Genomic DNA, 27,101 nt, shown 5'->3' on the forward strand with positions numbered 1-27,101 from the left:
TTGATGTTTCTATTCCTATTCCACATGTATGTGTAAACATAAGTATTCCAAGTACAGTCCTACAGGTATGCAATTATTTTGAACTCTGGTTAATAAAACAACATTCTATCAACAGATCACAAGCAAAAGCAATGTAGATCAATCTGTTCCCAGGTATACTGAAATACAACATCCAAGTTGTTTGGATGTATCAGCATGGGAATATGCAACATATTTTGCAACCTTTACTTAGAAATAAAGATGCATGTTTTCTTAGGATGAAAGAAAATAATTTTACTTTATAAATTGGCCAAACAGGCTGGGAATATTCTGAACAAGAATTTTCTTTGGAAGAAAACAACTAGCATTTTTAGAAGGAAGGAAATTGACTCATGACTAGAATAAGAAGTTGGTACATATCAATAGAAGGGGAACAAAGGGAAGAAATCATCGCAAAGAGGTTTTGAAGACTGTTTCTTCTCTACAAATACCATGTCAAAAAAGCAATGGGACTTGGAGACGCAGGCTGTATGTATGCTGAAGCTGTTCTCAAAAAGTGTGAAGGGTCTTTGTTAACACAGGCCTAACAATGTACAACTAAATGCTGGAATTATGATATCTGTAATGTAGGACAATAACAAGGTGCTTTTCCAGAGTTAAATTTCTGGGAACAAATTTATGCAAATGATCAATTATGCTTAGTGACATAATCTCATCTATCTTGTGATAATCATATGTGCAAGATTTTAACTTCCATGAACATCTAGGCAGAATGCAAATACAGGTCTACTACTGTATAGGTCTAATACTAACATACTACTGGATGTTAGATGAGACATAATACTAACATACTACTGGATGATAGATGAGACATAATCTCATCTATCTTGTGATAATCATATGTGCAAGATTTTAACTTCCATGAACATCTAGGCAGAATGCAAATACAGGTCTACTACTGTACAGGTCTAATACTAACATACTACTGGATGTTAGTTAGTCTTGCACATTGTTCTTTTAAACATCAGTAAATAGTGGGACTATGTATTTATTTACATAAATTTAAAAACACCTCTGACTCTACGGTACAGATTACCTTCAGGGTTGCCTATTTGCCCCTTAACTGTTTTGAGGAAATTTTGCTCTACCCAATCTCTTTCTATCATATTAATAGCAGTAACATAGGATTATCTTTTCAATTTCTGTTCCACTAACAAATTTAGAAGCCTTTTGCAAATCCTAATTGATCAGTACAGTGCTATTTCTCCTTACTCAAAAATGGCACAATTTATACTTCACCTCCTTTGGTACGTAAGAGAAGCAAAATTTGCGCTGGGACCCTGTGTTCTAGGATACAATTTCTCTATTGTATCCATTTGAAAACACATCATCCTGCAATTCTTCTTTGTTGGTTGCTTCTTACATTTGGATGTTTTCACTTGATGCTTTCATTCTATTAACACACAGGAAAACTGTCTCCAGAAATTCTTAGCATTATGCAATTTTGCCAGCAACATTTAGAGCCACAAAAGAACTGAATTTCAGCAATAAGAGTGGGAATAAAAGCATTAAAGCCCTTCTCCAAATATGGAGACAACATAGAAAACGAACAAACATAGAAACCTATTTTCTAGAAACCTATTTTTCACTTTCAGGAGATTTATAAAGTAAACATTAAATCAGGGATGAGAGGGTTGCAGCTCTACGGATGTTTACTGCCTCCAGTCATGAGTCGGGGACTGGTAATGTGTGAAAGGCTTTACAAGGCCTACACCTGATAATATAAATTCCGGTTTATAGAATCTTTCGAAAGTGAATGTTGATTTCCTGTAGCTCTTTCTTTCTAGGGTTGTATGGGTCATTAGTGAATCATGGGCGGATCAACACACAGAAACACAAGGAAACTGCACCAAGCCTTCCAGAGGATGCAGTGACTTGAAGGAGAAAGGTTTTGCTTGAGAGCTTTACCATTTATGAAGTTTCCTTTGGAATGTGTGTTTCACTCAAGTTTGTTTTTTTGCCCAGTGCCACAGTCTCCCTTTTTCTTAGAAGAAATTCAGCATGATGAAAAAGAGAACTAAATGAGTATTTACCCAGGAAATTTAATTAGGCTGTTACAATTCACTGGAGTATGGAACATATTTAGCTGTTTTTAAAGTAAGAACAATTACAAGATTCTTTAGGCAAAAGAAAAAGAGATGAAAAGATGTGGAAACTTTAACCAGAAATTATTTATGTCAATTTTTGGATTTACATGGTCAGCAGCTTAAGAAACAGTTAAGTCAAAGTAATTGTGAATGGGGTTATTCTTTTTAACTACTGATCAGTTGATGTAATCACGAATCATAAGTTCACTTGAACACAAACCGTTTACATGCCAAGCATCTTTCTTTCAGCCAATCTGATTGTGTATTTTTAGGAACTCTATGAGGTTGCAAAAAGTACTATCATGATTCATTAAGACAACAATGAAACCATAGGAATGGGAAGCTACAATAATATTCAAAACATAAACTCAAACCTTAATTCTGTTTAAAAAAAAAGAATGGCAACATTTACAAGTGACACATAACTGAGGACTCAGAAACTTGTTGCTGTATATTTAAGAAGTATTCCACAGAAGCGTATTTAGATAGATTTCTACTGAGAACATAGAAGTACACTAATTTCTTCTTGCAAATGCCTTATAGTAACACGAAATATTTGCAAGAGAGCCATCTATTGGTTTTCAGAATTATAGCCAATTTAGTCTTTGCAGGAAACAAAGAGCCTTGTGCATAAGCTTTTGTGTATCAATGTGTGATGACCCGGGAAGTGGCACAAAGGCAACACAGTCAGATAAGCAATAAGAGTTGCTTTATTATCTCCAACTTTGCCCCCAATGTCCAGGTTACTTTCTGGCTGGAGAAAAACACTCCCAGGAACAGCCTTTAACTACAGAAAATTAAGTCCAAAACATGAGCAAAACAAACTGTAACTTAAAGTCCAAACAAGCCAAACTGAAGTAATTAGTTTGGCAGGGCAGGAACAAGAATTTCAGACTTGAAAGCACCGCAAAACTCAACACACTTGGGAAGATGCCAGGAACACAGATAAGCCACGACAACACATAAAGTCACGTTTGCTCCCAGCAGCCTGCCGCACGCAGCCTGTCTTTCTTATCAACTGTCTTCCCAGCTGTGGCTAATGAAGGGAATCAGGGTCATTTCCTCCCCTGTAAGCCACGCAACACATGTTGCTCTCTTCTCTGTTCCTCCCTGCATGCCCTAGGACCATAGTGGTGAATCTTTGGCATGCGTGCCGGAAGTGGCACACAGAGCCATTACTGCCGGCATGCGATCCCTCACCCAGAAAAGGTCTACTGCGCTTGCGCACGCACCGCCTGCCAGCTGATTGTCAGGGAGCTGGCGCGCATGCGTGGCGGCGCGTGGGAGACACACGCATATGCGCAGAAGTGTGCGGCGTAGACGGGTCATGTGCATATATGCAATAGCGCGCAGCACAGGTTGCACACGCAAGTGCAGGGGACATGGGGGGGCCAAGCGCATTACCTTCTGGGTGATGGCACACGAGCGCGAGCACACGTGCAATTATCGGTACAGGAGCCCAAAAAGGTTAGCCACCATTGCCCTAGGATGAAGAGGAGGTGGGCCTGGTTCTTCCTCTGAACTCCCTCTCCCTTGTTCTACCTCTACCCTGCTCTGCCCAGCTGGACTTTGCCCTTCCCCAGCCTTCTCCATAGCCAACAGAGCCACACTCCCATTCCCTGTCAGCTGTCTGGTTTCCTCCTCAGATTCAGATTCTGACAGGAGCATGACACAAATGTCTATTTCATCCACTGAAAGAATAGTTATTAAAACAGACTGTGCTATGGTGACAGATTATAACATTTGTGTATAACTATGTAGACAGGAGTTATAGATAAAACAAATAGATGTCTCTGTTGTTACATAAAAGCTCCCCTTCCTTTTTAATTCACAATTATACTCCTTGAAAACAATGAAATGTATTAGCATCTTCCTGTTGGCTGAAAAATTGTATTTCTTTTCTATCATTCTCTGCAATAAAGCTAGAAAGCTTGTATCAGTCTACTGTTAATATCTTGATATAACGATTACAAGATTAAATGCATACATAGACAGTACATACTGAGCAAACATAAATATAAATCAGTCAAAGGGCAACTTTATTCAGAATGATGAAAAGCAACCAGAACCCCTGTGGGTCAATGGGGAAAATAATTCAGATGTTATAGCCGGATAATGGCTTATTAGGATGAATCAAGAAACCCTTTCAGACTTGTGTTGTGATGATGTGCACCAAGTAGATAAGTGGCAGAATATATCTGACATTGCAATGAATTTCATCACTTGCTCACCTTAAGACACTTACATATGAAAGCCATATTTAGAATGAGGGCTTTTGTTGAGCTAACATCCAAGCTAATAACAGCTAGAAACTTACTTATTGCTGTAGAATGTAGAATTCTCTCGTCTCTTTGTGAAGCCAATTGGTAAAGTTTGTAAGCAGATCTTGCACCTCCGAGCTCGGTTTCTCAGAAAGTTTACCTGATGAAGATGCAAGTTTTAAAATGACAAGCATAAGAATTACTTTCAGATATGAACTACTTTAAATAATTATTTTGAGAAACTGTGGTTTAGCACTACTAGGCTTCACATGCTCAATACCCACATTTTTTTTTAAGAATCGTGGAATCTTTTGCATTCATTTAGTTTGTCATCATGCCTAAAACTTGTTTTAATAAATCAAGGTGACGATCAAGTTTAAATTTTAGTCACTAAACCAGAAACTTCCAACCTTCTCATGGCCCAACTACAAAACATAGGAGTGCAATATTTGTTCTTACAAGCTTATTTTTCTAACAGTAAACTATAATTGTATGTTATGTTGAAAGCAAATGTATTCTGTTTTACAGAATAGATGAAACAATGAAATCGTTTCTATATGTGGCTCTTTGCATTGAAGAATATGTAGGCCTTAATCACTAAAAGCTAACAAGATTGGAAACATATCCAGGATATGTATTACCTATCTGGGTGCATAAGGCAAAGCATACCAAGTATCCTATACAGATCGAAAACAGACTCTTGAAAACCTATTGCTATATTGCTATAATTGCAGTTATTTCTGCAATTCTAAATGAGAAACTTCTACTTTGCCAGCCGTCATTCCCTTAAGCTGTTTATTCAGCAGAACTACGTTAAGTTTTTACTTGTGCCTTCCAAGCATCAGGCATTGCTCCCAAATAGATGCTTCCAAATGAAACCAAACAGCTTAACCATTTTCCTTTCCACATTCCCTCAACCTAATCATTCTGCAGACACACTTCCTGTTTCTCCCAGCAGAAATTATCAAAGTGGAAAAAAACCATCTTTCAAACAATAAAATGGAAGGTTCTTCCGTGGGACAATGTTTCTGGCAAAATTCTTGTGTATCATTTGTTTTATGCAGAATATGGGTTTATTTATAGCTCTAGAATTTTATCATTGCAACATGGAGAAATACTCTTCATTTTGAAGTGTCTTCGGTACATTAGCTCCTCCAAGGACATTCTATCTCTGCAATTTCTCTTTGTTCTTTTCTATTTCCTTCAAATTTAACAAAGATAAGAGCAAGGGCTTCCATGCAGGGATATATGCAGTTCTTCACTTATGACTGGCTGCTTAGCAGCTGTTCAAAGTTACAATCAACTTAACTTAAATTAAAGGGACTTAGGACTTATGATCTGGATTCGAAGTTCCAATGGCCAGGCCCCCTTCATAGTCATGTGTCCATTCTTAGGGTTCTTGGCAAAACAGCTGCATTATGGTTGTTTGCAGTGTCCTGCAGTCATGTGGCTGTGTTTTACAAAGGTTTTGCTGAAAACTTACAAATCTATTACTTTTTGGTTTATGAGAAATAGTATCTCGAGCAGCACAGTCAGTCATTCTTCCCCCGTCTTCTAGAAACCGATAGTCTGAAGAAGAAAATCAAGGAAAAGGCAAGGAGACATTTTACTGAAATATAAGTGATGTTGATATGTAAAAATATAAAGAACTACATATAAATAATGTATTTAGCATTAAAATGTTCAGTATATATAGGATTAAAATGTTCAGTGTATAGAGGTTAAGATTTTGCAATACTTTTAATCAATCACAAACCTACCACATGACCCCAGGAAAAGACAAATTTCTTTAAAGAGAAAGTGAGATTTTATTCTGAGTTTTTAAATTCTCTATGCTGTTTTGGTGGTATTAAGTGCATGCTGGATCTGACTAGTCATTGACTGTAACTAATTTTTACTATTATTATTGCTGAAGTGCAGTGTATGTACCCATTCCATACCTGTTTTCAAGTATTTTTTCAAGTTTTGGAGTCTGAGCATGCCTGTTTTTAGGCTGTTGGTTTGAGCTCTGAGTTTGGCAATTTGTTTGCAAATGTTTCATCGCCATTTGAGGAGACATCATGTTTTGAGTTTGAGTCGGCAATACAGCTGCATTATGGTTGTTTGCAGTGTGTTGCAGTCACGTGACTGCATTTTACAAAGGTTTTGCTGAAAACTTACAAATAGATTGCTTTTGGGTTTATGAGAAATAGCATCACGAGCATCAACTCAAAACACACTGATGATGTCTCCTCGAATGGTGACGAAATGTTTGCAACCAAATTACCAAACTCGGTACTCAAACCAAAGCCTAACTACCAACCTGAGCTACTAATATTCAAATACACTTCATCCCTATTTTCAACTGTGATTGAAATATGCTATGCATTTGATTAAATTTTAAGTATCTCTATATGAGCTACGATTCTTTTTCAGTTAAGAAATATACACTGCTCAAAAAAATAAAGGGAATACAAAAATAAGACAGCCTAGATCTGAATGAATGAAATATTATTAAATACTTTCTTCATTACATAGTTGAATGTGCTGACAACAAAATCACACAAAAATTATCAATGGAAATCAAATTTAGCAACCCATGGAGGTATGGATTTGGAGTTACACTCAAAATTAAAGTGGAAAAAAACACTACAGGCTGATCCAACTTTGATGTAATGTCCTTAAAACAAGTCAAAATGAGGCTCAGTAGTGGGTGTGGCCTCTGTGTGCCTGTATGACCTCCCTACAATGCCTGGGCATGCTCCTGATGAGGTGGCGGATGGTCTCCTGAGGGATCTCCTCCCACACCTGGACTAAAGCATTCCCCAACTCCTGGACAGTCTGTGGTGCAACGTGGCATTGGTGGATGGAGCGAGACATGATGTCCCAGATGTGCTCAATTGGATTCAGGTCTGGGGAACGGGTGGGCCAGTCCATAGCATCAATGCCTTCATCTTGCAGGAACTGCTGACACACTCCAGCCACATGAGGTCTAGCATTGTCTTGCATTAGGAGGAACCCAACCGCACCAGCATATGGTCTCACAAGGGGTCTGAGGAACTCAGCTCAGTACCTAATGGCAGTCAGGCTACCTCTGGCGAGCACAGGGAGGGCTGTGCGGCCCCCTAAAGAAATGCCACCCCACACCATTACTGACCCACTGCCAAACCAATCATGCTGGAGGATGTTGCAGGCAGCAGAACGTTCTCCACGGCGTCTCCAGACCCTGTCACGTCTGTCACATGTGCTCAGTGTGAACCTGCTTTCATCTGTGAAGAGCACAGGGTGCCAGTGGCGAATTTGTCAATCTTGGTGTTCTCTGGCAAATGCCAAACGTCCTGCACGGTGTTGGGCTGTAAGTACAACCCCCACCTGTGGACGTTGGGCCCTCATACCACCCTCATGGAGTCTGTTTCTGACCGTTTGAGCAGCCACATGCACATTTGTCGCCCGCTGGAGGTCATTTTGCAGGGCTCTGGCAGTGCTCCTCCTGTCCCTCCTTGCACAGAGGCGGAGGTAGCGATTCTGATGCTGGGTTGTTGCCCTCCTACGGCCTCCTCCATGTCTCCTGATGTACTGGCCTGTCTCCTGGTAGCGCCTCCATGCTCTGGATACTACGCTGACAGACACAGCAAACCTTCTTACCACAGCTCGCATTGATGTGCCATCCTGGATAAGCTGCACTACTTGAGCCACGTGTGTGGGTTGTAGACTCTGTCTCATGCTACCACTAGAGTGAAAGCACCACCAGCATTCAAAGTGACCAAACCATCAGCCAGAAAGCATAGGAACTGAGAAGTGGTCTGTGGTCACCACCTGCAGAACCACTCCTTTATTGGGGATGTCTTGCTAACTGCCTATGCTTTCCACCTGTTGTCTATTCCATTTGCACAACAGCATGTGAAATTGATTGTCAATCAGTGTTGCTACCTAAGTGGACAGTTTGATTTCACAGAAGTGTGATTGACTTGGAATTACATTGTGTTGTTTAAGTGTTCCCTTTATTTTTTTGAGCAGTGTACTTACATTGCCTCATTTTCAGTCTAAAACATTCTCAACCTATCTTTGTGTTATATCCAACATACTCTATTGTGTTTGTTTTGGGATACCAGGACAAACTACACTGCTAGTACAGTAAAAAGGAGCTTAATATTGGCACAATAGCAAGAGTTTATTTAAAAAAAAATACAATTTTATAATTCTGATAATTTTTTTAAAAAAACTACATAGCACTACACTAGTATACCAAGCCCTACAGTACCTTGAGTAATTTTACTGGACTAATACTCTTACCACTTAGAAGAGTTAAGTTGCTGAACTCATTCACTGAAACAAAGGCCGCCTTTTCTCTGATTCCATTACAGCTGTATAAAGCTTTATGTTTTTTTACACAAGCCAAGCTGAAAGCAAAAGCAAAGAAACACTGTTATTTCATTTTCAGCATCTAAGATGAAAAAAAAAAAGTATTTGGTTTATACCTACCTGCATGAATATTTCATACATCGAGGGCATCTGTATTTTGCTGCTTCAGTATTACAGAGTTCACATCTAAAAAATGAAATTTGAGATGCTACACTTACAGGTGAACCGCAGAGAGAAAAGTCTCTACACAGGGGAACATTGGAAAAAACAAATTGGTGAAGAAAAGTTATCAGAATTTTTCACTCCTGTTGAAGTGCAAACTTCCATTAGCAGCCTTGGCTATCTCCCCCAAACTGATTTATTACAAATTAATAAACCCTCTCAGGATGTCTTTGCTATGACAGCATTCCACTGCATTTCCTGCAAAAGGTGTTAAAATACAGTTACTGATAATCTGAGGCCCTTGAAGCTTCCAATGAGAATCAACACAAGGTTCCACATCCTGTTAATGGCCGCTCTCAGAAACCTGTCTTATCATTTGTCAGCAGCATCCTGGTAAAAGCTGCTTTGTCATTTCTTGCCAGTAGAAGCAACTAAACAATAGAAATTCTTTTCCACTGTTTGTTTAGCATCAAATATAATTGGGAGCTTGGACTGGTGCCCCATCAGCTAGAATGATGCATCAAAGCTCCAATTGGCACATCATGCTAAATCAGATATACACAACCTGAACATCAGCAGTTTGTGATCTGCTCTACAATCAGCTCCTGGCTAGGTATTATAATTGATGGCACACCTATATTAAATAAAAAATGAAATCCTAATGGTGGGTTTCTGCTCCATATGAAGTCAAACTGTCACAATATGTGAGCCTACGCCCGTGATGGCGAACCTATGGCATGTGTGCTACAAGCGGCACGCAGAGACATTTGTACTGGCATGCGAGCTGCAGGCAAACTTACCTCACTGCACATGCGCATGCCTCACAGCGGATTTTTCTGCTGATTTGAGGCCTTTTTCAGCCTCCCAGAGGTTTGGAAAAAACCTCTGCAAGGCTTTTCAGGCCGGAATAGGCCTATTTCGTCATTTCCTGTAATACCGGAAGTGACAGAACAGGCATATTATTCAGCTGAAAATATGGGAGTCCGAAAAAGGCCTCAAACCAGCAGAAAAATCAGCCATGAGGTGTAGTGCAGGTAAGGGGGTGGCGGGGGGGATTGCGCGCACATGCGGGGGGGAGCACTGCATTCTGGATGCTGGCACGCGAGTATGCGCGCACTAATGCGCATGCAATTTTTGGCACAGGAGCCCAAAAAGGTTAGCCACCACTGGCCTAGGCATTGAGATGCAAGTATTCTAAAAATCTGTATTTTTTTAAATCACCAAACTCACATGGTTTTGTGTCTTCCTGTTTTATACAGTATTTGGCTATTTTAAAAAAGCAGGACAATTTCTAGATCGGTACAGAGAGGTACACAGAACAGTCTTAATTTCTTGGGGCCATCTAACTTTTCCAGCTTTTGCAGCCCAGATATGGTAGCCTTTCCCTTCCTTGTTATACAGTATATATGTCATCTTCCAGCTCTCTGACATATGATGGCTATTTTTTGCTTAATAAGTAATTTCACAAGAGTTCCATTCAATTAAAAATGCTTTTTGAAAGTCTAAATGTATAAGTGGTCAAACAAATCTTTTGGAGCAAAATAAGTCTGATCACAAGACATACCCTTTCTTCTATACATTGCTATACATTGCTTTATCTGTAAAATCAGAGCATGATGACCTTGTTTACATGGAACTAACTCAATTTTTAATTTTAATTGCTGTGAACTTTTACCTTTCAGAAAGGCCAAGTGACAGGTTGCTGACTTAGAATTTTCTGAATTGTGCTTTGAACCTAGGTCAAACTGACCCAAACATAATTTAACACAGTAAATTTTGAGAATCCATTTATAGAAACAGGGAGAACAGGATATCTTCAGGATTGTCACTGTCATATCTATAAATGGATTGCTAGTTGTGCTTGCAATTCTCACTTGTATGTTAAGATAAATGCCTAAAATAATGATGAGAAATATTTGTGAAAAGCATAAGAGCTTCAATAGAGCAAAGATGCCTTAATGGGAAATAATGCATAGTAAGCAGAAGAATTTTGTAAAAACAATATGACTGATGTTTTTGCTTTTTAAATGTAATTTAAATCTAACATTTATTTTATTTTATTTATGTATCTATACTTACAGAGTGTAACTGCATTGGAATTTTCACCATGAATACTGGGGTTCCAATACTGTGGTCAGGGGGAACTCAAAGTCTTACACAGACTGCCCAGCTCTGAGCTACAAAGTGAAATGTAATTTTAATTTTTATTCAATGGTTTCCAAAATGGATTGGCTGATTTTTTTTCCAAAACAGCATTTCTAAAATTTATACTGCAGACAACTGCGATATTGCTTACATGAGCATATTCAATGTACAGTATACTCCAAAATGAATATGATAAAGAAACCACATTTGCCTGTCATATGTACAAAGCAGCTAACAAGAAGTATTTGAACTGAGCACACATAGTATCCTTCTGTTTGATCATATCATTTTAGGAGCATACGGGATATGCAGAAGTTCAAGTCCATGTTAGATGTAAAAGTATAGCTCCAAGGTACAATAGTCCAAATTAATACACAAATAATGTGAAATTGTGCTATGCTTCTGTGTCAAGCATCCCTCCTAATCAACATAATCCACAGGGTTGTCAGACCTAAATCTTTGTATACCAAATTTGAATATTGGAAAATGTTTTATTTAAAAAAAATATCTTAAATTTTATATATTTATTTACTTATTCTTTTTCCATTGCTTAACACCAAGTGACTCTGGACTGCTTACAATTCTAAAATTATAAAACAATGAACAAACATTTAAACCCTAAACACCCATAAAATTAATAAATACAAACAGCTGTCCTTGTCTTGAGACCATCATTGAGCCCAAAATTTCAGTTGCTAAGTGAGATATTGGTTCAATGAGTTTTGCCCCATTTTATGACTTTTCTTGCCATTGTTGTTGAGCAAAACACTGCAGCTGTTAAAGTTGGTGACATGGTTGTTAAGTGAATCTGGCTTCCCCACTGACTTTGCTTGTCGGAAGGTCACAAAAGGTGATCACATGACCCACAACTGTCATAAATGAGTCAGTTGCCAAGCATCTGAATTTTGATCATGTGACCCTAGGAATGCTGCAAAGACTAAGAGTGAAAAATGGTCATAAACCACATTTTTCCAGCTCTGTTGGAACTTCGAAATGTTCACTGAATGAATTGTTGTAAGTCAAGGACTACCTTACATAGCCAAGTTTTTAAAGCTTTGTAAAAAGCCAAAATAGGATCATTGTATTTGAATATTCTAAGTGAATAACCAAAGAGTTTAATCCAACTAGCACAATTATTTTACTCTAATAATGTGTCTATTGAGGAATTCTACACTTAATATAGGCAGAAAAAACTCTTGCACTTCATACTGTTCAGCTGCTCTCAGTTTTTCCCTTTCAGCTTCTTATATTGAACTGGCATTTGCTTTAAATATTGTCCCGTTTATATAAAGTATATAGAGTACTGGTAGTCCTTGTCTTATGGCCACAATTAAACCCAACGTTTCTGTTGCTGAGCGAGACATTTGTTAAGTGAATGTTGTCCCATTTTACAACCTCCCTTGCCCCAGTTGATAAGTGAATCACTGTGGTCTGTTAAGTGAGCAACATGGTTGTTAAATGAATCTGGCTTCCCCCATTGACTTTGCTTGTCACAATGTCTCAAAAAAGGTGATCACATGACCCTGGAATCATGCAATTATCATAAAAAAAATGAACCAGTTGCCAAGCAGCTGAATTTAGATCTCATGGACCATGGGGATGCTGTAATGGTCATTAAGTGTGAAAACCGGCCGTAAGCCATTTTTAATGGTCGTGTGAAAAACGGTCATATATTTTTTCATGGGGATGCTGCAATGGTCATAAGTCACTTTTTTCAGTGCCACTGTTACTTTGAAGTCACTAAACAAAACTGCTGTAAGTCGAGGACTGCCTGTATATTCTGGAGTTGGGAGGAATCATTTTGTTGCCCTTACATCTGTGCAGCCAGAATTCTTAAAAAGCAGCTGATTTCTTGAAATAAATCGAGATCTACTGTCTCCCCATCCGCTAAAGCAGGGCTCTCCAAACTGGGCAACTTTAAGACTTGTGGACTTCAACTCCCAGAGTTCCTCAGCCAGAGTTCCTCAGCTTTGCTGGCTGAAGAACTCTGGGAGTTGAAGTCCACAAGTCTTAAAGTTGCCCAGTTTGGAGACCCCCTGCACTAAAGCTACATTGTACCATTCAAAGCAAAACGAAACTCCCGCTTCCCACAACTGGCTTATAGTAGCAGCAGGGCAGCCGAAGCGAGGCTACAATGGAGCGGCCCCAAGCTTAAGAAGAGCCACAAGGGTTGTTTCTCTACTCTCCATCGGGGTCGCCCCTAAGGGGACGCCTGAAAAAGCTCGGGCCCCGCCGCCGGCGAAGCAAACTCGTCCAGCCGGGCTGTGGCGAAAGGGGAGGTCGGAGGAAAGGGAAAGGAGGCCGGGGCCTACCTCTGCAGAGACATCTTCCGCTGAAGGCTCTCGTCCGCCCCGCTCGGAGCGGCTCCCGTCGCGCCCGCCATTGCTTTGGGCGCCGCGGTCGGGCCGCAGCCTAGACTGGTGCGACGCGGCTCGTGAGAGCGCGAGACACCGCCCCCTAGCGGAAGATGTCGCAGCATCGGGAAGAAGCTCCGCCCCCTGGATGGCGCCGCGAGAGTTTGAGGGTTATTGCTTGAGATGCCTGGAAGTGGAAACGGAGGTTGTGGGGACAGGCGAATCGTTCCTGGCAGAAACCTGGGCAGGGAAATGGTGATGGAGGAGTTCCTCTTTTCTTGCTGAGGTGCAGGAATCATGTAAAAGTGGTGCTGGTGCAATTTGGCCGTAAGGCAGAGAAGACTGCAATGAGTAGTAATGGTTTTGATAACGGGGGGGTAAAAGGAATTGTCCCTTTAACACGTGAAATGTGATTCCTGATAAGCTTGGGAGCCTGAGTGGATCAAAAAGGAAATGAAGCGTTTTAGCCTTTCTTTCTTTCTTTCTTTCTTTCTTTCTTTCTTTCTTTCTTTCTTTCTTTCTTTCTTTCTTTCTTTCTTTCTTTCTTTCTTTCTTTCTTTCTTTCTTTCTTTCTTTCCTTCCTTCCTTCCTTCCTTCCTTCCTTCCTTCCTTCCTTCCTTTCTTTTTCTTTCTTTCTTTCTTTCTTTCTTCCTTCCTTCCTTCCTTCCTTCCTTCCTTCCTTCCTTCCTTCCTTCCTTCCTTCCTTCCTTCCTTTTCTTTCGCTCTCTTTCTCTCTCATGAATGTATAGGACATTCCCTGCACTAGATGCTCGTGTTAGTATTTTATTTTTAATGAGACTTGTGGTTCCAAACACCAGCTTCTGAGAACTTGTTTCTTGAGGTCTTGCACAGGGTGGTTGGAAGGACCATGTTCCAGAAACACTTTTATTAATTCTCTGCTGCTCTCCTGCTGTAGCAGTGCAAGAGAAGAACAGAGTTGGAGGAGAGGATTGCTGTTATTGGTTCTGTCTATTGAACCAACACATTTTTCTGCAATAAATAAACGTGGTCATAATCACCACTAAGGTGTGGTGATATTGGTTAAGGAAAGGCAAATAATTTAACAGCAAATTTACTGAATTTCTGGACTTCTCTTATCCTGGATAATTTAAATGATGGATGGATATGTTGTCCTGTCTGTGGAGGGCTTTAAGGAAGTCAGCATTTGACTTTTTAAGTCTTGGCAAATATTTGGAATGAAAAGTAAAATAACTACAGCATTTTTCCTCTCCATCGCAGTAAAAGCTGCTAAATGAAACATTGCCCTAGATAAGAATTATTTTGTGGGGAAACCTCAGCCATAGACCCAATTATTCCTTGAGATGGGAGACTTCCAGGGAAAGCACGAGGAAAGTGTAAAAACATCTTGGCAACAGTAATAACAAAACTATTTATATGATGGAGCCCTGGGTGCTTTCTGAGCTTGGCTGTTTGCTTGCAGAAGTTTCATTAGATTAGGTATTAGTGCTAGTGTGGGGCTTGCTCCCTGTTTATATACAGTAGCTTGCCCTGCCAGTGTTGATGAGTATGGTGTATTGTTGCCAGAAAAACAGTATGTCTATATCCATGAAGTCAGTAATCAAGCTCAACAGGAAGAATAACAGAGTAACACTTGGAGGTCTTCTAGTCCAGGGGTCTCCAACCGTGGCAACTTTAAGCCTGGAGGACTTCAACTCCCAGAATTCTAGTCCAACCTGATGCTCAAGCAAGAGACCACACCACCACCACCACCACCACCGTTAATATTTCAGAATGGTCTAATACCAGGAACGGTTCAGAAGCAACATGTGAAATGACATCATGCACCAATTGATGAACCGTTACATCCAAAGATGTAAAATTCTTTGTATAACTACAGAATGAGTACTTCCAGATTCGGATATCTATGAAGTGATATGACTTGGTTCCAACTTGTCTCTTAATTTTAAATAAACATGATAGTAACAAAATAAAGATTTCTGTCTATTTAGAGGATAAGGTTTTTTTTTCTGGAACAAGAAACTTAAGAATTATTAAAAATAATTTCTTATATTTTATAAATCACCAAAGTCTTTTGATAAAAACAAAATAAGAACATATTTGGCTAATAAAAGGTAAAAAAAAGGGTTACTCTATAAAACTTTGATATTTAAAATAACATGAAGGTTGAACAACTGATTTTTGATTCTGTATCATCCATATAGAGCAGAACTAATCAACTTGTGCTTTTGGGTAAAAATGATGTCTGAAAAAGCATATCAGAGAAAACTGGTGTAAAGATGTGTTTCCTTTCTGTGACCAAAAAGATGCTTTAAACCTTTATTTTTCCCACTGCTTGAAGTTATACATTCTAGATTTTATTCTGCTGACCGTTACTGTTTAGTAAATTGTTTCAGATTCATGTTGCAATTAGCTTATTTAAATGCATAGTACCAGTAACAAATTAATCTATCTCACCCCATCCCATCTAAAGGGAAGCAAGGTTGGGCTGTTTTCTTTGAAGGGAATATTAAAGTACCTGATATTTATTTAAACATTGTTAAAAAGCATGTGTGAGAAATTAATAAACATATGAAAAAAAACTATTTGGCACAAAACCACAAAATTTCCAAAGTGACTTATTTAAGAGTATAATTTAATAGCCATTTAAATATATGCTATATTAAGATTTAACAGTTACAAAATATTTACACAAGATATAATTATAGATTGCCCTGGAAAGTTAACATCTTTAACATCATTGTACATAGTCCTTCTACAAGTACAAAATTCTGTTCTTTTTATAAGCACCAAAATATCTGTCCCATCCATTTCATGTTACAGACAGAAATATTTTCAAAACAAGGTTTTCACATAAATTAATGTTTTCAGTAATCATGAACAATGTGACCAAATATTTTTAAGACATAATTTTACAATGAAGAGTTCCTTTGATGTAACCAGCACATACAGCCTAAAAAAAAAAGTAAAGGAAAAAAAAACTTTATGTTATATATGGAGCGCCAGGCCACACAAACAGGAAACACAAAAGAGGTAGTGGATCATCTGTGAAGATGTTTGTATCCGAAAAGGACCATCATTCAACTAAAGTGTTTAAGGGATTTTATGGTGGCGTAACTCATTGTCAGTATAACAAGCTATTGCACATTTGGGAGCATAAAACCATACTGCTCCTTTTTACTGCATTCTTCCATCTTTCTTTAAGGTGTCCTGGACAGTGCTGTTAATAAAATCAAGAAGAATTTCCATATATGCATATTCTTTGGTTCAGAGAATATCATAAAAAGCACCAACCAAAAATTAAATATTTTAGTAATGTTGTCAAAGTTTCTGAAGCCATTTCTCCTTCATAGGAGGAAGTATTTTTCTTCCTGAGATTCTTTAAGAAATCACCAGCATGTTGCTGTACAATTGTTCCATATTTTCGTAATTATTTCTTGTGTCCTGTATATGGCGATATGAGGTTTACTCAAAATTCTAGAGAAAGCACACCAAGCCACTTTCTATGTATCGCTGTTGTCCCTGATTGAGATGAGAAAATGGATGAACCTGAACAACCGGTAGTTGATTGGTGTCTTGAGTGTGGAAAAAAAATTGGGTTTTGTGCCAGTTGCCATCTTGAATCTGCAATAAAGGAAATCTTAAAATCATACAAGATTTTAATTCTGTATAATCTTTACAGGGAAAATCAAGAAAGAAGACTTATCACCAAAGATATGCAAATGTTTGCATAATTATGCGCATAAACAACTATTTTGGAAAATGTGTTTTAACAAAATATCTATTTTAGATGTTTTGATCTGAACTGAAAATAAGTTTTCATTTAGTTACAAACTAAAATGTTATTCTAGGCAGAATTGGAGGGGGGGGGGGAAATTGGACAAAGCCATACGCAGAGGCCAAGGAGAGACAGGGAAGTGCATGGTATGGGAAAGCTAGAATATTTTGTTTAAGGACATCAGCAGCAATCATGGCTGAAGTAAAAGAGGGAAGTGAAGGCAGTGGGCAAAATAGGACTGGAGGGATATGGAGATGCTGAAGGCATACTTGCCTTTCCTGATTCACCACATAGGAATTGCTTGGTATATTGTTTCATGTGAAATCTAACATAACCAAAATCTTCTGGATTTTGATTCTGCTGACCTGAAATGGCTCAGCAGTACTTCACAAGCAGTATTAGGTGTCCTGCTTTCTTGCACCAGCTCAAGACAATAAAAGCGTCTGTTTAAGCACTTGAACAGCCAAAAATCTGGCTAAAATTCATTCAAACTTAGAAAAAGTATAGAGAAGAGCAACCAGGATGATTAGGGGACTGGAGACTAAAACATGCGAAGAACGGTTACAGGAACTGGGCATGGCTAATCTAGTGAAGAGAAGGACCAGGGGAGGCATAATAGCAGTCTTCCAATATTTGAGGGGCTGCCACAGAGAGGAAGGGGTCAAGCTATTTTCTAAAGCACCCGAAGGCCAGACAAGGAATAATGGATGGAAACTGAACAAGGAGAAATTTAACCGGGAAATAAGGAGAAACTTTCTGACAGAACAAAACCAATGGAACAACTTGCCCTCGGAAATTGTGGGAGTGCCATCACTTGTGACTTTCAAGAAGAGATTGGACTGCCATTTGTCAGAAATGGTGTAGGGTCTCCCGCTTGGGCAGGGGGTTAGACTAGATGACCTATAAGGTCCCTTCCAACCCTGATTATCTGTTATTTAAAAAGGCTGCATCATTTCTATTCAGATCATGTTGCTTTTATTAATCAGTTCATTATACCTTTTCCATTGAAAATGTGGGGAAACTACAAATGTCAAATATTTTTAATACGATATAGTGGGCAACATTTTTATGGTTGGAGTCACTGCTTAAAATTTGAGGGGGAAGGTAAGGGCCGTAGCATAGTGATACAATGAGAATGAGGACACACTACAGGCAGTCCTCGACTTACGACCACAATTGAGCTCAAAATTTATGTCGCTAAGTGAGACAAATGAGTTTTGCCCCATTTTAATATTTTTTCTTGCCATAGTGGTTAAGTGAATTACTGCAGGTATTAAGTTGGTAACATGGTTGTTAAATGGATCTGGTTTCCCCATTTACTTTGCTTGTCAGAAGATCGCAAAAGGAGATCAAGTGACACTGGGACACTGCAACAATCATAAATGTGAATTTTGATGACATGGCCATGAGGCTGCTGCAGCGGTCATAAGAATGAAAAACAGTCATAAGTCACTTTTTTCAGTGGAGTAGTAACTTTGAATGGTCACTAAATGAACTGCTGTAAGTTGAGGATTACTTGTACATGGATTACTTGTACATGGAGGGAATTAAAAATATGGGGAGAAGTTGTTGCAAAGTTTTAAAAGGATAACAGACTTCCCTTACTATTTAAGATAATCTTATTTAGCGTTTAAACATTACAGTTCAGTGTAATGTTTAAAGAACCAGCTTAGATACTGGGAAACCATGAGTTCTAGTCCTGCCTTGGCATGAAGCTGGTTGGGTGAGTTTGGATCCATCATTTTCATCTCTAAAAACAAGGCAGTGGCAGACTACTTCTGAAAATTGCATGCACTAGTGGTTCAAGCATTTGCCAGGAAGCAAAACTCATTTGCACCGTTACCAATTAAAAAACCCTTATTATACACTATCCTTTCCATTTGTTTCCTGTAATCTCCAATTTCTAGAAATTACAGTCGAAGGATGTTTCCTTATAAACAGTATGCTAAGCTACCTGGAAGAACAGTGGATATAAATGTAATAATAAATGTTGGAAAAATATTGGAAAACTAAATATTGGAAGAAAAATATTTATTTCTACTTCATCTTCTTCCAACTTCCATTGCGGAGCTTTCTGTTCTTTTTGGGCTTGTCATCCTGCCATCTATTTGCAAACTATTTGCAAAATTTGTAAGAATTACAAAAAACAAGTAGAAGTATTTGGAATACAACTTTTAGTCCATAAACCAGAGGTGATTCAATACTCATTGGGGGGAAAAAGAGTTCTTCAAAGTTTCCATGAATAGTCATGAATATTTTAATTTAAAACACAACTTTCATTTTAAAATCATTATTTTATGATTGTCTTTATTTTGGGTACATACACAGTAGAAACAGGCATTCATGGAAATTTTGAATTTGGGCAGAAAAATGTATGAGCTGGTGTAAAAGAATCAGATCTGCATCTCTTGTTCCTTTGCAGAATTAGAGAGTGCAAATGTCTACAAAATTTTTGAATGTATAACAGAAAATGGAGTCCTAATGTATCTTGCACATTGGAATCAATCTGTCGAACATAGGCTGCAAAAGTTAAGCTACCAAGGATACAGAATGTTAGGCTTCTGTTTAAGAATATCCACATTTTAAATCATAGCTAATAATCTCTAGTGTCAATCTCAGTTTTTATAGATTTTCTAAATTCATTATAATCTATAATATAAACATTTAACATTTTTAGTTGGATGTTTAAGAAATGGAATCCATATTGTTTGTGGCCAAAATGCATATATAAGAAAATTGGAAAGTATTCTTTGTACTAACATTTTCAGTAATGACTACATATGGCTTACCATGCATCCATCCATTATAACTTTTGGTTCAATCAGCGTGTTTGCTTCAAAAATATCACCATTCCATCCTTTGAAGATCAGAGAAGATTTCTGATCATGTAGTTCATTAGTTTTCCACACAGGGGTATTCAGGCAATGAACTGTAATAGTATGGGTTGCTTCTGAACTAAGTAAATGAAGGAAGTTCATCTGTACTTTTTCAATGCCAAATTCCAACTATTCAACAAAAATAAACATTATTAGAGAAAATATGGTGGCAGTTCATAACCACAAATCATACTGACACTGTTCAGTTTATATATACTTAATATATAATTATTCATTAAAAATTCCATTGCAATAACAAACTATTGGTATTTAATCTGTTAAATTATTCAGGCATAAGCATATTCCTTCCTTTTGTTACAAAACCGGATTTACACAATATAAATATGAGGAGGAAGATTACATAATGCGAATGGAAAAAACAACACTGCATACTTTGCTTTTCTAATTGTTGTTTCCATATGGACCTTGTTTGGGACCTTACTTTGACATTTGGCTTGAATTTTTAATGGTTCTTCAAATTACATAGCTGTCCATTTCAGGTTTAGAACAATCAGACTTTATTTTTTTAAAGGCCATTTTCATCTTGTTTTTCCTCTTTGTTTCCACTAAGTTCACTAAATGTTTTAGGAAATGTGATGCAGGCACAGGGAACAAAAGAAATTATTAAATAATAGTACCACTATACTAGTAATGAATAAGGTTTTGTTATCTGTGTAACCCTAAAGCTTGGTAAGGCCCTAATCTAATCTTGCCAATTTGTAATAATTCTCTGGAAATTATTTCTGAGTAAGAATGTATATGACTGATGGGTTGTACATCTATATAACTGCTGATCATTATACTATAAATCATAGCTTGCCTCTTTTTTTCTTTAAACATTCAAATAAGAACATGTGTTTAATTCATGAGCAAATATGTTCCATCGCAAGAGGTTCTTATTACAAAGTTCCCTATGTGTTATCTTCCTCTACCTATGAGCAGCTTAAGCAAGAGGGAAGACATTTTTAATGATTTGGTGGTCAAATTCCAACTCTTATAAATAAAGAAAATAGTAAGAAGACAAGTGTATGGTTGTTGCCAAAGTGATCTTACCTTTGTGACAGATACAGGAGATAAACATGTCTGGCCACCAGCAGTGAAGTTGCAGAAAACCTCAATGGCATCTGAAGGACACCCAATATTTGGATCAATCCAATATTTTCCTGTCAGTTGAGGAAATAAATGCAGACAAATTCTAAAATATGTTTTTCACCTGTGAAAACCATAGTTTCTTAAACAGAAAAGTCTTCAATCTTAAGTTTTCTTCTGCCCTTATGTGTTTTCAGATTCCAAAAATAGGGGAGAAAGAAGATACACAGTTAATGTTTGATTACTGACCACTCATTCAGTGACCAAAGTTGCAATGGCACTGAACAAAGGGTATTTAAAACCGATTTTCAAAATTCCAGCCATCACAGTATTACCACGGTTATATGTTTGAGATTTGGATGTTTGGCAACCAACTCTCATTTAGAATGTCCCGTGGTTATGTGATAGCCATTTGCCAACTTGCCTACCAGCTTCTCACAAACAAAGTAAATGTGGAAGCCAGCAAAGAATTTCAAACTTGCTTTGATAAGTCTCCCCCAAAAAAAAAATTCCTGCATACCACATCCTCTTTGCTCTTGGACACACCCACGTTCTCCTCCCCTCAACATTGCTGAATTCACACATTCTCCTACCCTGCACTTGTACTCTCACCCTCCTTCCCTTGACCTTCCTGTGTTTGTATGTACCTGTTGGACTTTTGCTGCTTCTTAATGACCCATACATGGGTCTTGATATTTCAAAGGCAACTGGGACTGCCTGGATTGTTGTTGCTAAGCAAGATCATGTGACATAGGGCTTTATGATCATAGCCTTGGCCCAATTTGCTGCTGTAACACAAGGACTACCTATAACTGTATTGTGGCTCAACTATATCCAATTGAGTTGTGAGTAAAAGATGTGATACTGTTCATTTTTCTTTGTAATTATTATTTCTGTAACTATAGTCAAAGACACTATAAACATCTTGTGTTAATAAGGAGAATATTATTTCTTTATGTGTATGTTTCCAGATTTCACAACGCTGGCAGAATCATACTATTATAGAATTGGAAACTTTGCAGAACAGGAAAGTCCTTTGGATTTAAGCAGTATCTTAGGCCAGTAAGTTGAAACCAGCTAGATTATGAAGGAGGTATATACAGTGGTGGGATTAAAATAATTTAACAACTGGTTCTCTGCTCTAATGATTTCTTCCAACAATCAGTTCACCAAACTGCTCAGAAAATTAACAATCAGTTCTCCCAAACTGGCTGAATCCCACCACTGGGTATATACCGTATGTATCTTTTATAGAATAAACTTTGCATATAAAATCATGTACAAGCTATGCAATTTTGGCCATAGCATCTGAAATAAAAATATATGAATCTTATAGAAAATAGACAATTCTATAATAAAAAAACCAAGAGTTCAGTTGCTGTGGATCTTTGATATCAAACAATCTCTAAATTCTAAACAAAGCAAAAGCTGAACAAAGTTTAAGACTTATTTAATTTTCAATGTTATTGGAAACTTACCATTAGACACTTTACGTTCACAGTTGAGCAAATCTCTGCAGATACGTGCTGGATTATCTCGGGTTCCCAACGGGTTTTTGATGCTATGGAGTAAATTGCTCAGATAATGTAGTGTTTTGAATATTTTGGCACTGTGATCCAAGAATGTCACTTCAGTGTTCTGATAATTCTGCCAAAGGGAGGGGGGAATTATATTATTGCAAAGAAATGTCAATGTACTGGGATACAGTCAATTACCAATCTAAACACTACCTATAACTGAAAATCTGGATTTTCTGATTTATGACAAATACTGCAGAAAAATAAGCTAAATGGTGGGAAAAGGTATGCCTCATATAAAAGGTCTTTGAATATTTGTCATAATTTGGATCTGACTTGGTAATAATATGCTCTTTTAAAAAATATTAATATAGTAATTGATTATTTTCTGAATATGTGTCAGCACAGTGCTATGGCTGTAAAAAAAGACAAATATAATTTTGGCTCAATATAGCTATCCTTTTCTAGATTACCAGAAATAATAATTTCACTTTGTGTTGGCTGGACAGCAACCCCCACTTCCCTCACCTCCCATCCTCATTGCCCAACTATTGCCTCTAGTCCAGAGCACCATGCTTGAGGGCATCAGACAAACTGGAATAGACTCAACGAAGAGTAACACAGATGATTAAGGGACTAGAAATTAAATTTTATGAGATGAAAAGAACTGGAAAAGTTAATGTTCTTTAATTACATAGTGGACATCACTCAGTAAGATTAGTATCTTTTTTCTATTACCCTGATGTGCAATCCTGGACTTGAAGTGACAGGACACAAATTCTAATTTAATGTTAGAAAAATCTTCTAAATTTCCCAAAGGCCAATTTGAGAATGGAAAAAATTATTCAGACTGATGATAAGTTTACACTTGTTAGATGTGTTCAAGTGGAGCTGGGTAGTATATGTCATAGTTGATTTAATTTGGCTCCCTTCATGGAGGAACCATCAGGATTGACCTAAGTAGTTCCTTCCATTTTTATAATTTATGATTTTGCTGTATCATGTTTGGTTCCAATTCCTGTTTATTCCTTTTCTATATTAAAAAGCCCTGATGCTGTAACATGTCCTTACAAAATAAGGTCATGTCATCTCTCTCTCTCTCTCTCTTTTTTTACAACAACCTAAATAATTTTGTTAACAGTTGTATGATGTCTTAAGCATTTAGATTAAAAGGCTCATATATTTTCTAGTTTGCCATTCAATGTTTCCTCCCACAAATTAATATATTATTTGAAAATCTGTAATAAAATAAAGCCTTTAAAAATTATGCATTTCTTATTCTTGAAATGGTTATTCTAATGTGTATAATTTATCAGTTTCAATGTGCAAATATCGTTACCTCCATTTCTAAGGCAGCATTTGATTCAAGCAAGGCTTGAATAGTGGCACTCATGTCTATTTGTTTCTGCATAAAATCAAAATGTTTCTTATCAGTAATATCATTGTCCAGAAATTTAAAATCAATCATATACATCTTTTTACAGAATCAAGAACAGTTATTAGGTATGCAAGGACACCAAAATCTCATTATATTATTTACATTTTATACTTTAAGTAAGCTCCAGGGCACTCAAGAAAATTGCAATGCTGAACTGCAAAGACTTCAGGAAAGTGCTTGAGATATTGACAGCCCACAAATTTACAGGAACTGGAGGCTTTTTGCCAGGAAGAATGGGCAGCTTTAAGATCTGAGAAGATAAAGAGCCTCATCCACAAATACTACAAAAGACTTCAAGCTGTCATTGATGTTAAAGGGGGCAACACACCATATTAAGAACTGTAAACTTTTGATCAGGGTCATTTGGGTAGTTTCTGTTGTCATTATGATTTAAAAAGAGTAAACACAGTTGATTGATAATAAATGGCTTCAGCCAACCACTAACCATGAGTGAAAGAAAAGTTTTTGTGTTATCATTCATATTCTCTGAAAAATGGCCAAGAAATTATAAATTCTGCCAGGGTATGTAAAATTATTTATTTATTTTTATTTGTCAATTGCTTACAAGATAATAGGTATAAGTAAAGACATAGTTATGAATACATGGATACATATAAGAAAAATAAAAAAATATAAAAGAAACAATAGGACAGGGACGATAGGCACGTTGGTGCGCTTATGCACGCCCCCTACAGACCTTTTAGGAAAGGGGTGAGGTCAATAGTAGACAGTCGAAGGTTAAAGTTTTTGGGGTTTGGGGAAAAAAGTCAGGTAGTCCAGACATTGACCACTCTGTTGCTGAAGTCGTATTTCCTGCAATCAAGTAATCAAACTTGTGAGCACAACTGTATTTCAATTGTGTATTGATTGTACATTCCCTTAAATTAAATCAGTCTTATTTCCAAGACAATTTGCACATTATTTTAAAAGCTGTTCTACATGTTATCTGTACAACGAGCATAACCTTTTATGTATTTATTAAATTTATTTGTCACTCATATCATATCAAAATGACTCTGGGCAGCTTTTAAAATAATGCAAAAGGAAGCAGAACTATAGCAGGATTAAATCATTTCCATTTAAATGGTAACTGTAGAGTTTCAAAGGTTAGGTTTGTATCCTATAGTTTTATTACCCAGTAATAAAGTTATTCTAACAAATAAATGGAACTTACTCTTGGTCCAGGTGCTCCTGGTGGACCCTAAAAACAAAAGGGAAAAAGAGAGTTTACAAGATTGTATGTTATATAAATTAGGAGTTATTCAATTATATCTTTTGATAGTATTTTGATTTCTTACAGGCAGACCTGGACGACCGCGGGGTCCTTGAGGGCCCTGAATGAAAGAAGAGATGATAAAAATGTCTGAATAAGAGTAAGATTACTTTAAATCTTCATGTATTAGTTTGTAATTCAATGTAACTTAATTCAAATATTAAAGTAAATGTAAATGGACTGAATTAAATAGGAACTATATTTGTGACTTATTGAAAAATTTCTCAACATGCTGTAGGCCGTTTGTCTACGTTCCTAAAAGTATGTACTATGTATTTATAAAGCTATTGTATACTATTTGTTTTAAATCTACAATCCCTTCTAAAATATGGCAACCCAATAAGACTGGATAAGTAATATTATTTTATTTTTCATTCCTTGTATACATTTGGAGGTCATTTAGAATTGATTAATTAAATTATACCAGAGACACAAGCATCAAGCAGTTTGCATAATCCCCAGTCAGTTAAAATGTTACTCTAAAACAAATCCATGCATTACATGCTTAATTTATTAGCAGTGCATAACTAATGCAACTGTCAGATGCAATGGTCTGCAAATCTAGTTTACAGAAGATAACATTTATTGCCCACAGAAGGATAAATATTTCCCAAATATACAAGCTTCATAAGAAAATAAATTCGCACTGCTGTTGAATAATGTCAGACTTGAGTAATTGTGCTGCACTCATAGCCCATAATACTTTTTTTTTCTTCCATTAAATTGTATCCAATTCTTGGACACCACCTGGACAAATCCCTGCAGTTTTGTTAAGTTTTTCAGAAATGGTTTGTCACTGCTTCTTTTCTAAGGCTGAAAGAAAGTGACTAGCTCAAGGACATTCCGCTGGCTTTAAGGCCAAGGTGGGACTAGAATTCAGAGTTTCCCAATTTCTAGCCTGGTGCCTTTAACCACTACACCAAACAGCTTCTTATATAGTACATAAACAGATACTTAAAGACTTATATAAAAAAGCCTAAAAATGTTGCACAAGTTAAGTGGTTAGATTAGGGGTGTCAAAATCAATTTCATTGATGGCCACATCAGGGCTGTGGTTGACCTCGGGAAGACAGATGGGCGTGGCCGACTGGGTGGGAATGGCTAGCTTGACACCACTCCCCAAACTGCTGGAATGTTTCTTCTTCGCATTGGGTAGACCGGACCGACGGCCTGATCTTTCCTCTTTGCATTGAGTAGACTGGGCCAAAACTATGTTGTCCTGATCTTTCCTATTCACAATGGGTAAACTGGGCAAAAGCTATGCTGGCCTGATCTCTGTGCTGAGTAGACAGGCCAATCTTTCCTCTTTGCATTGGGTATACCAGGATGCCCCGCGGGCCGGATCCGACCACATCGCAGGCCAGATCCGGCCCACGGGCCTTGAGTTTGACACCCCTGGTATGGAATGTTATATACCCTAAGGACAGGGGTGGGATTCTACCAGTTCGCACCTATTCACTAGAACCGATTGTTAACATTCTAAGCAGTTCGGAGAACCAGTTGATAGAAGAAATTACTGGCCTAATCCTGTAAGGAAGGCAGGAAGGAAACATTCTGGTGCTGCTTACAGAAACTGCCTCTCTGTTAACCCTTATTACATTCGGGGCAGGACTAGATTTCCTGTCTCAGGAACTTCTCTGTAGTTATTTTCCCCTCCTTTGCTGGTACTTTGCTTGTGTGGAATGACTATTTAAAGTTACAATGGCACTGAAAAAAGTAACTTATGACCATTTTTCACTTACGACTGTTGCAGCATCCCCAC

The 27,101-nt window shown here is 37.6% G+C and overlaps 2 protein-coding genes across 4 annotated transcripts in view; both read right to left on the reverse strand.

The window, feature by feature from the left end:
• Positions 1 to 13,485, reverse strand: part of ZNHIT6 (zinc finger HIT-type containing 6) — a 41,693-nt gene extending 28,208 nt beyond the window's left edge. For 2 of the 3 annotated variants that reach the window (XM_026674152.2, XM_087960562.1), the window contains exons 1-5: positions 13,348 to 13,485; positions 8,849 to 8,914; positions 8,660 to 8,766; positions 5,871 to 5,956; positions 4,444 to 4,547 (exon numbers count right to left, since the gene is read on the reverse strand). In XM_026674152.2, coding sequence (XP_026529937.1) covers positions 4,444 to 4,547; positions 5,871 to 5,956; positions 8,660 to 8,766; positions 8,849 to 8,914; positions 13,348 to 13,418 — 434 coding nt within the window. In that variant the 5' untranslated portion in view covers positions 13,419 to 13,485. Of the gene's footprint in view, positions 1 to 4,443; positions 4,548 to 5,870; positions 5,957 to 8,659; positions 8,767 to 8,848; positions 8,915 to 10,969; positions 11,068 to 13,347 lie in introns of all 3 variants that reach the window. The other variant, XM_087960563.1, reaches the window with a different exon arrangement.
• Positions 13,486 to 15,994: 2,509 nt separating this feature from the next.
• The window catches only part of COL24A1 (collagen type XXIV alpha 1 chain), a 145,863-nt gene continuing 134,756 nt past the window's right edge, over positions 15,995 to 27,101 (reverse strand). The window contains exons 53-59 of the mRNA XM_087960561.1: positions 25,365 to 25,400; positions 25,241 to 25,267; positions 23,968 to 24,033; positions 22,590 to 22,758; positions 21,076 to 21,185; positions 19,936 to 20,151; positions 15,995 to 16,992 (exon numbers count right to left, since the gene is read on the reverse strand). Coding sequence (XP_087816687.1) covers positions 16,846 to 16,992; positions 19,936 to 20,151; positions 21,076 to 21,185; positions 22,590 to 22,758; positions 23,968 to 24,033; positions 25,241 to 25,267; positions 25,365 to 25,400 — 771 coding nt within the window. The 3' untranslated portion in view covers positions 15,995 to 16,845. The remainder of the gene's footprint in view (positions 16,993 to 19,935; positions 20,152 to 21,075; positions 21,186 to 22,589; positions 22,759 to 23,967; positions 24,034 to 25,240; positions 25,268 to 25,364; positions 25,401 to 27,101) is intronic.

Source organism: Notechis scutatus, chromosome 3 (assembly GCF_049901735.1).
Source record: "Notechis scutatus isolate UNSWTSFEM ecotype Mainland chromosome 3, rNotScu1.2, whole genome shotgun sequence".
NCBI classification, from domain to species: domain Eukaryota; kingdom Metazoa; phylum Chordata; class Lepidosauria; order Squamata; family Elapidae; genus Notechis; species Notechis scutatus.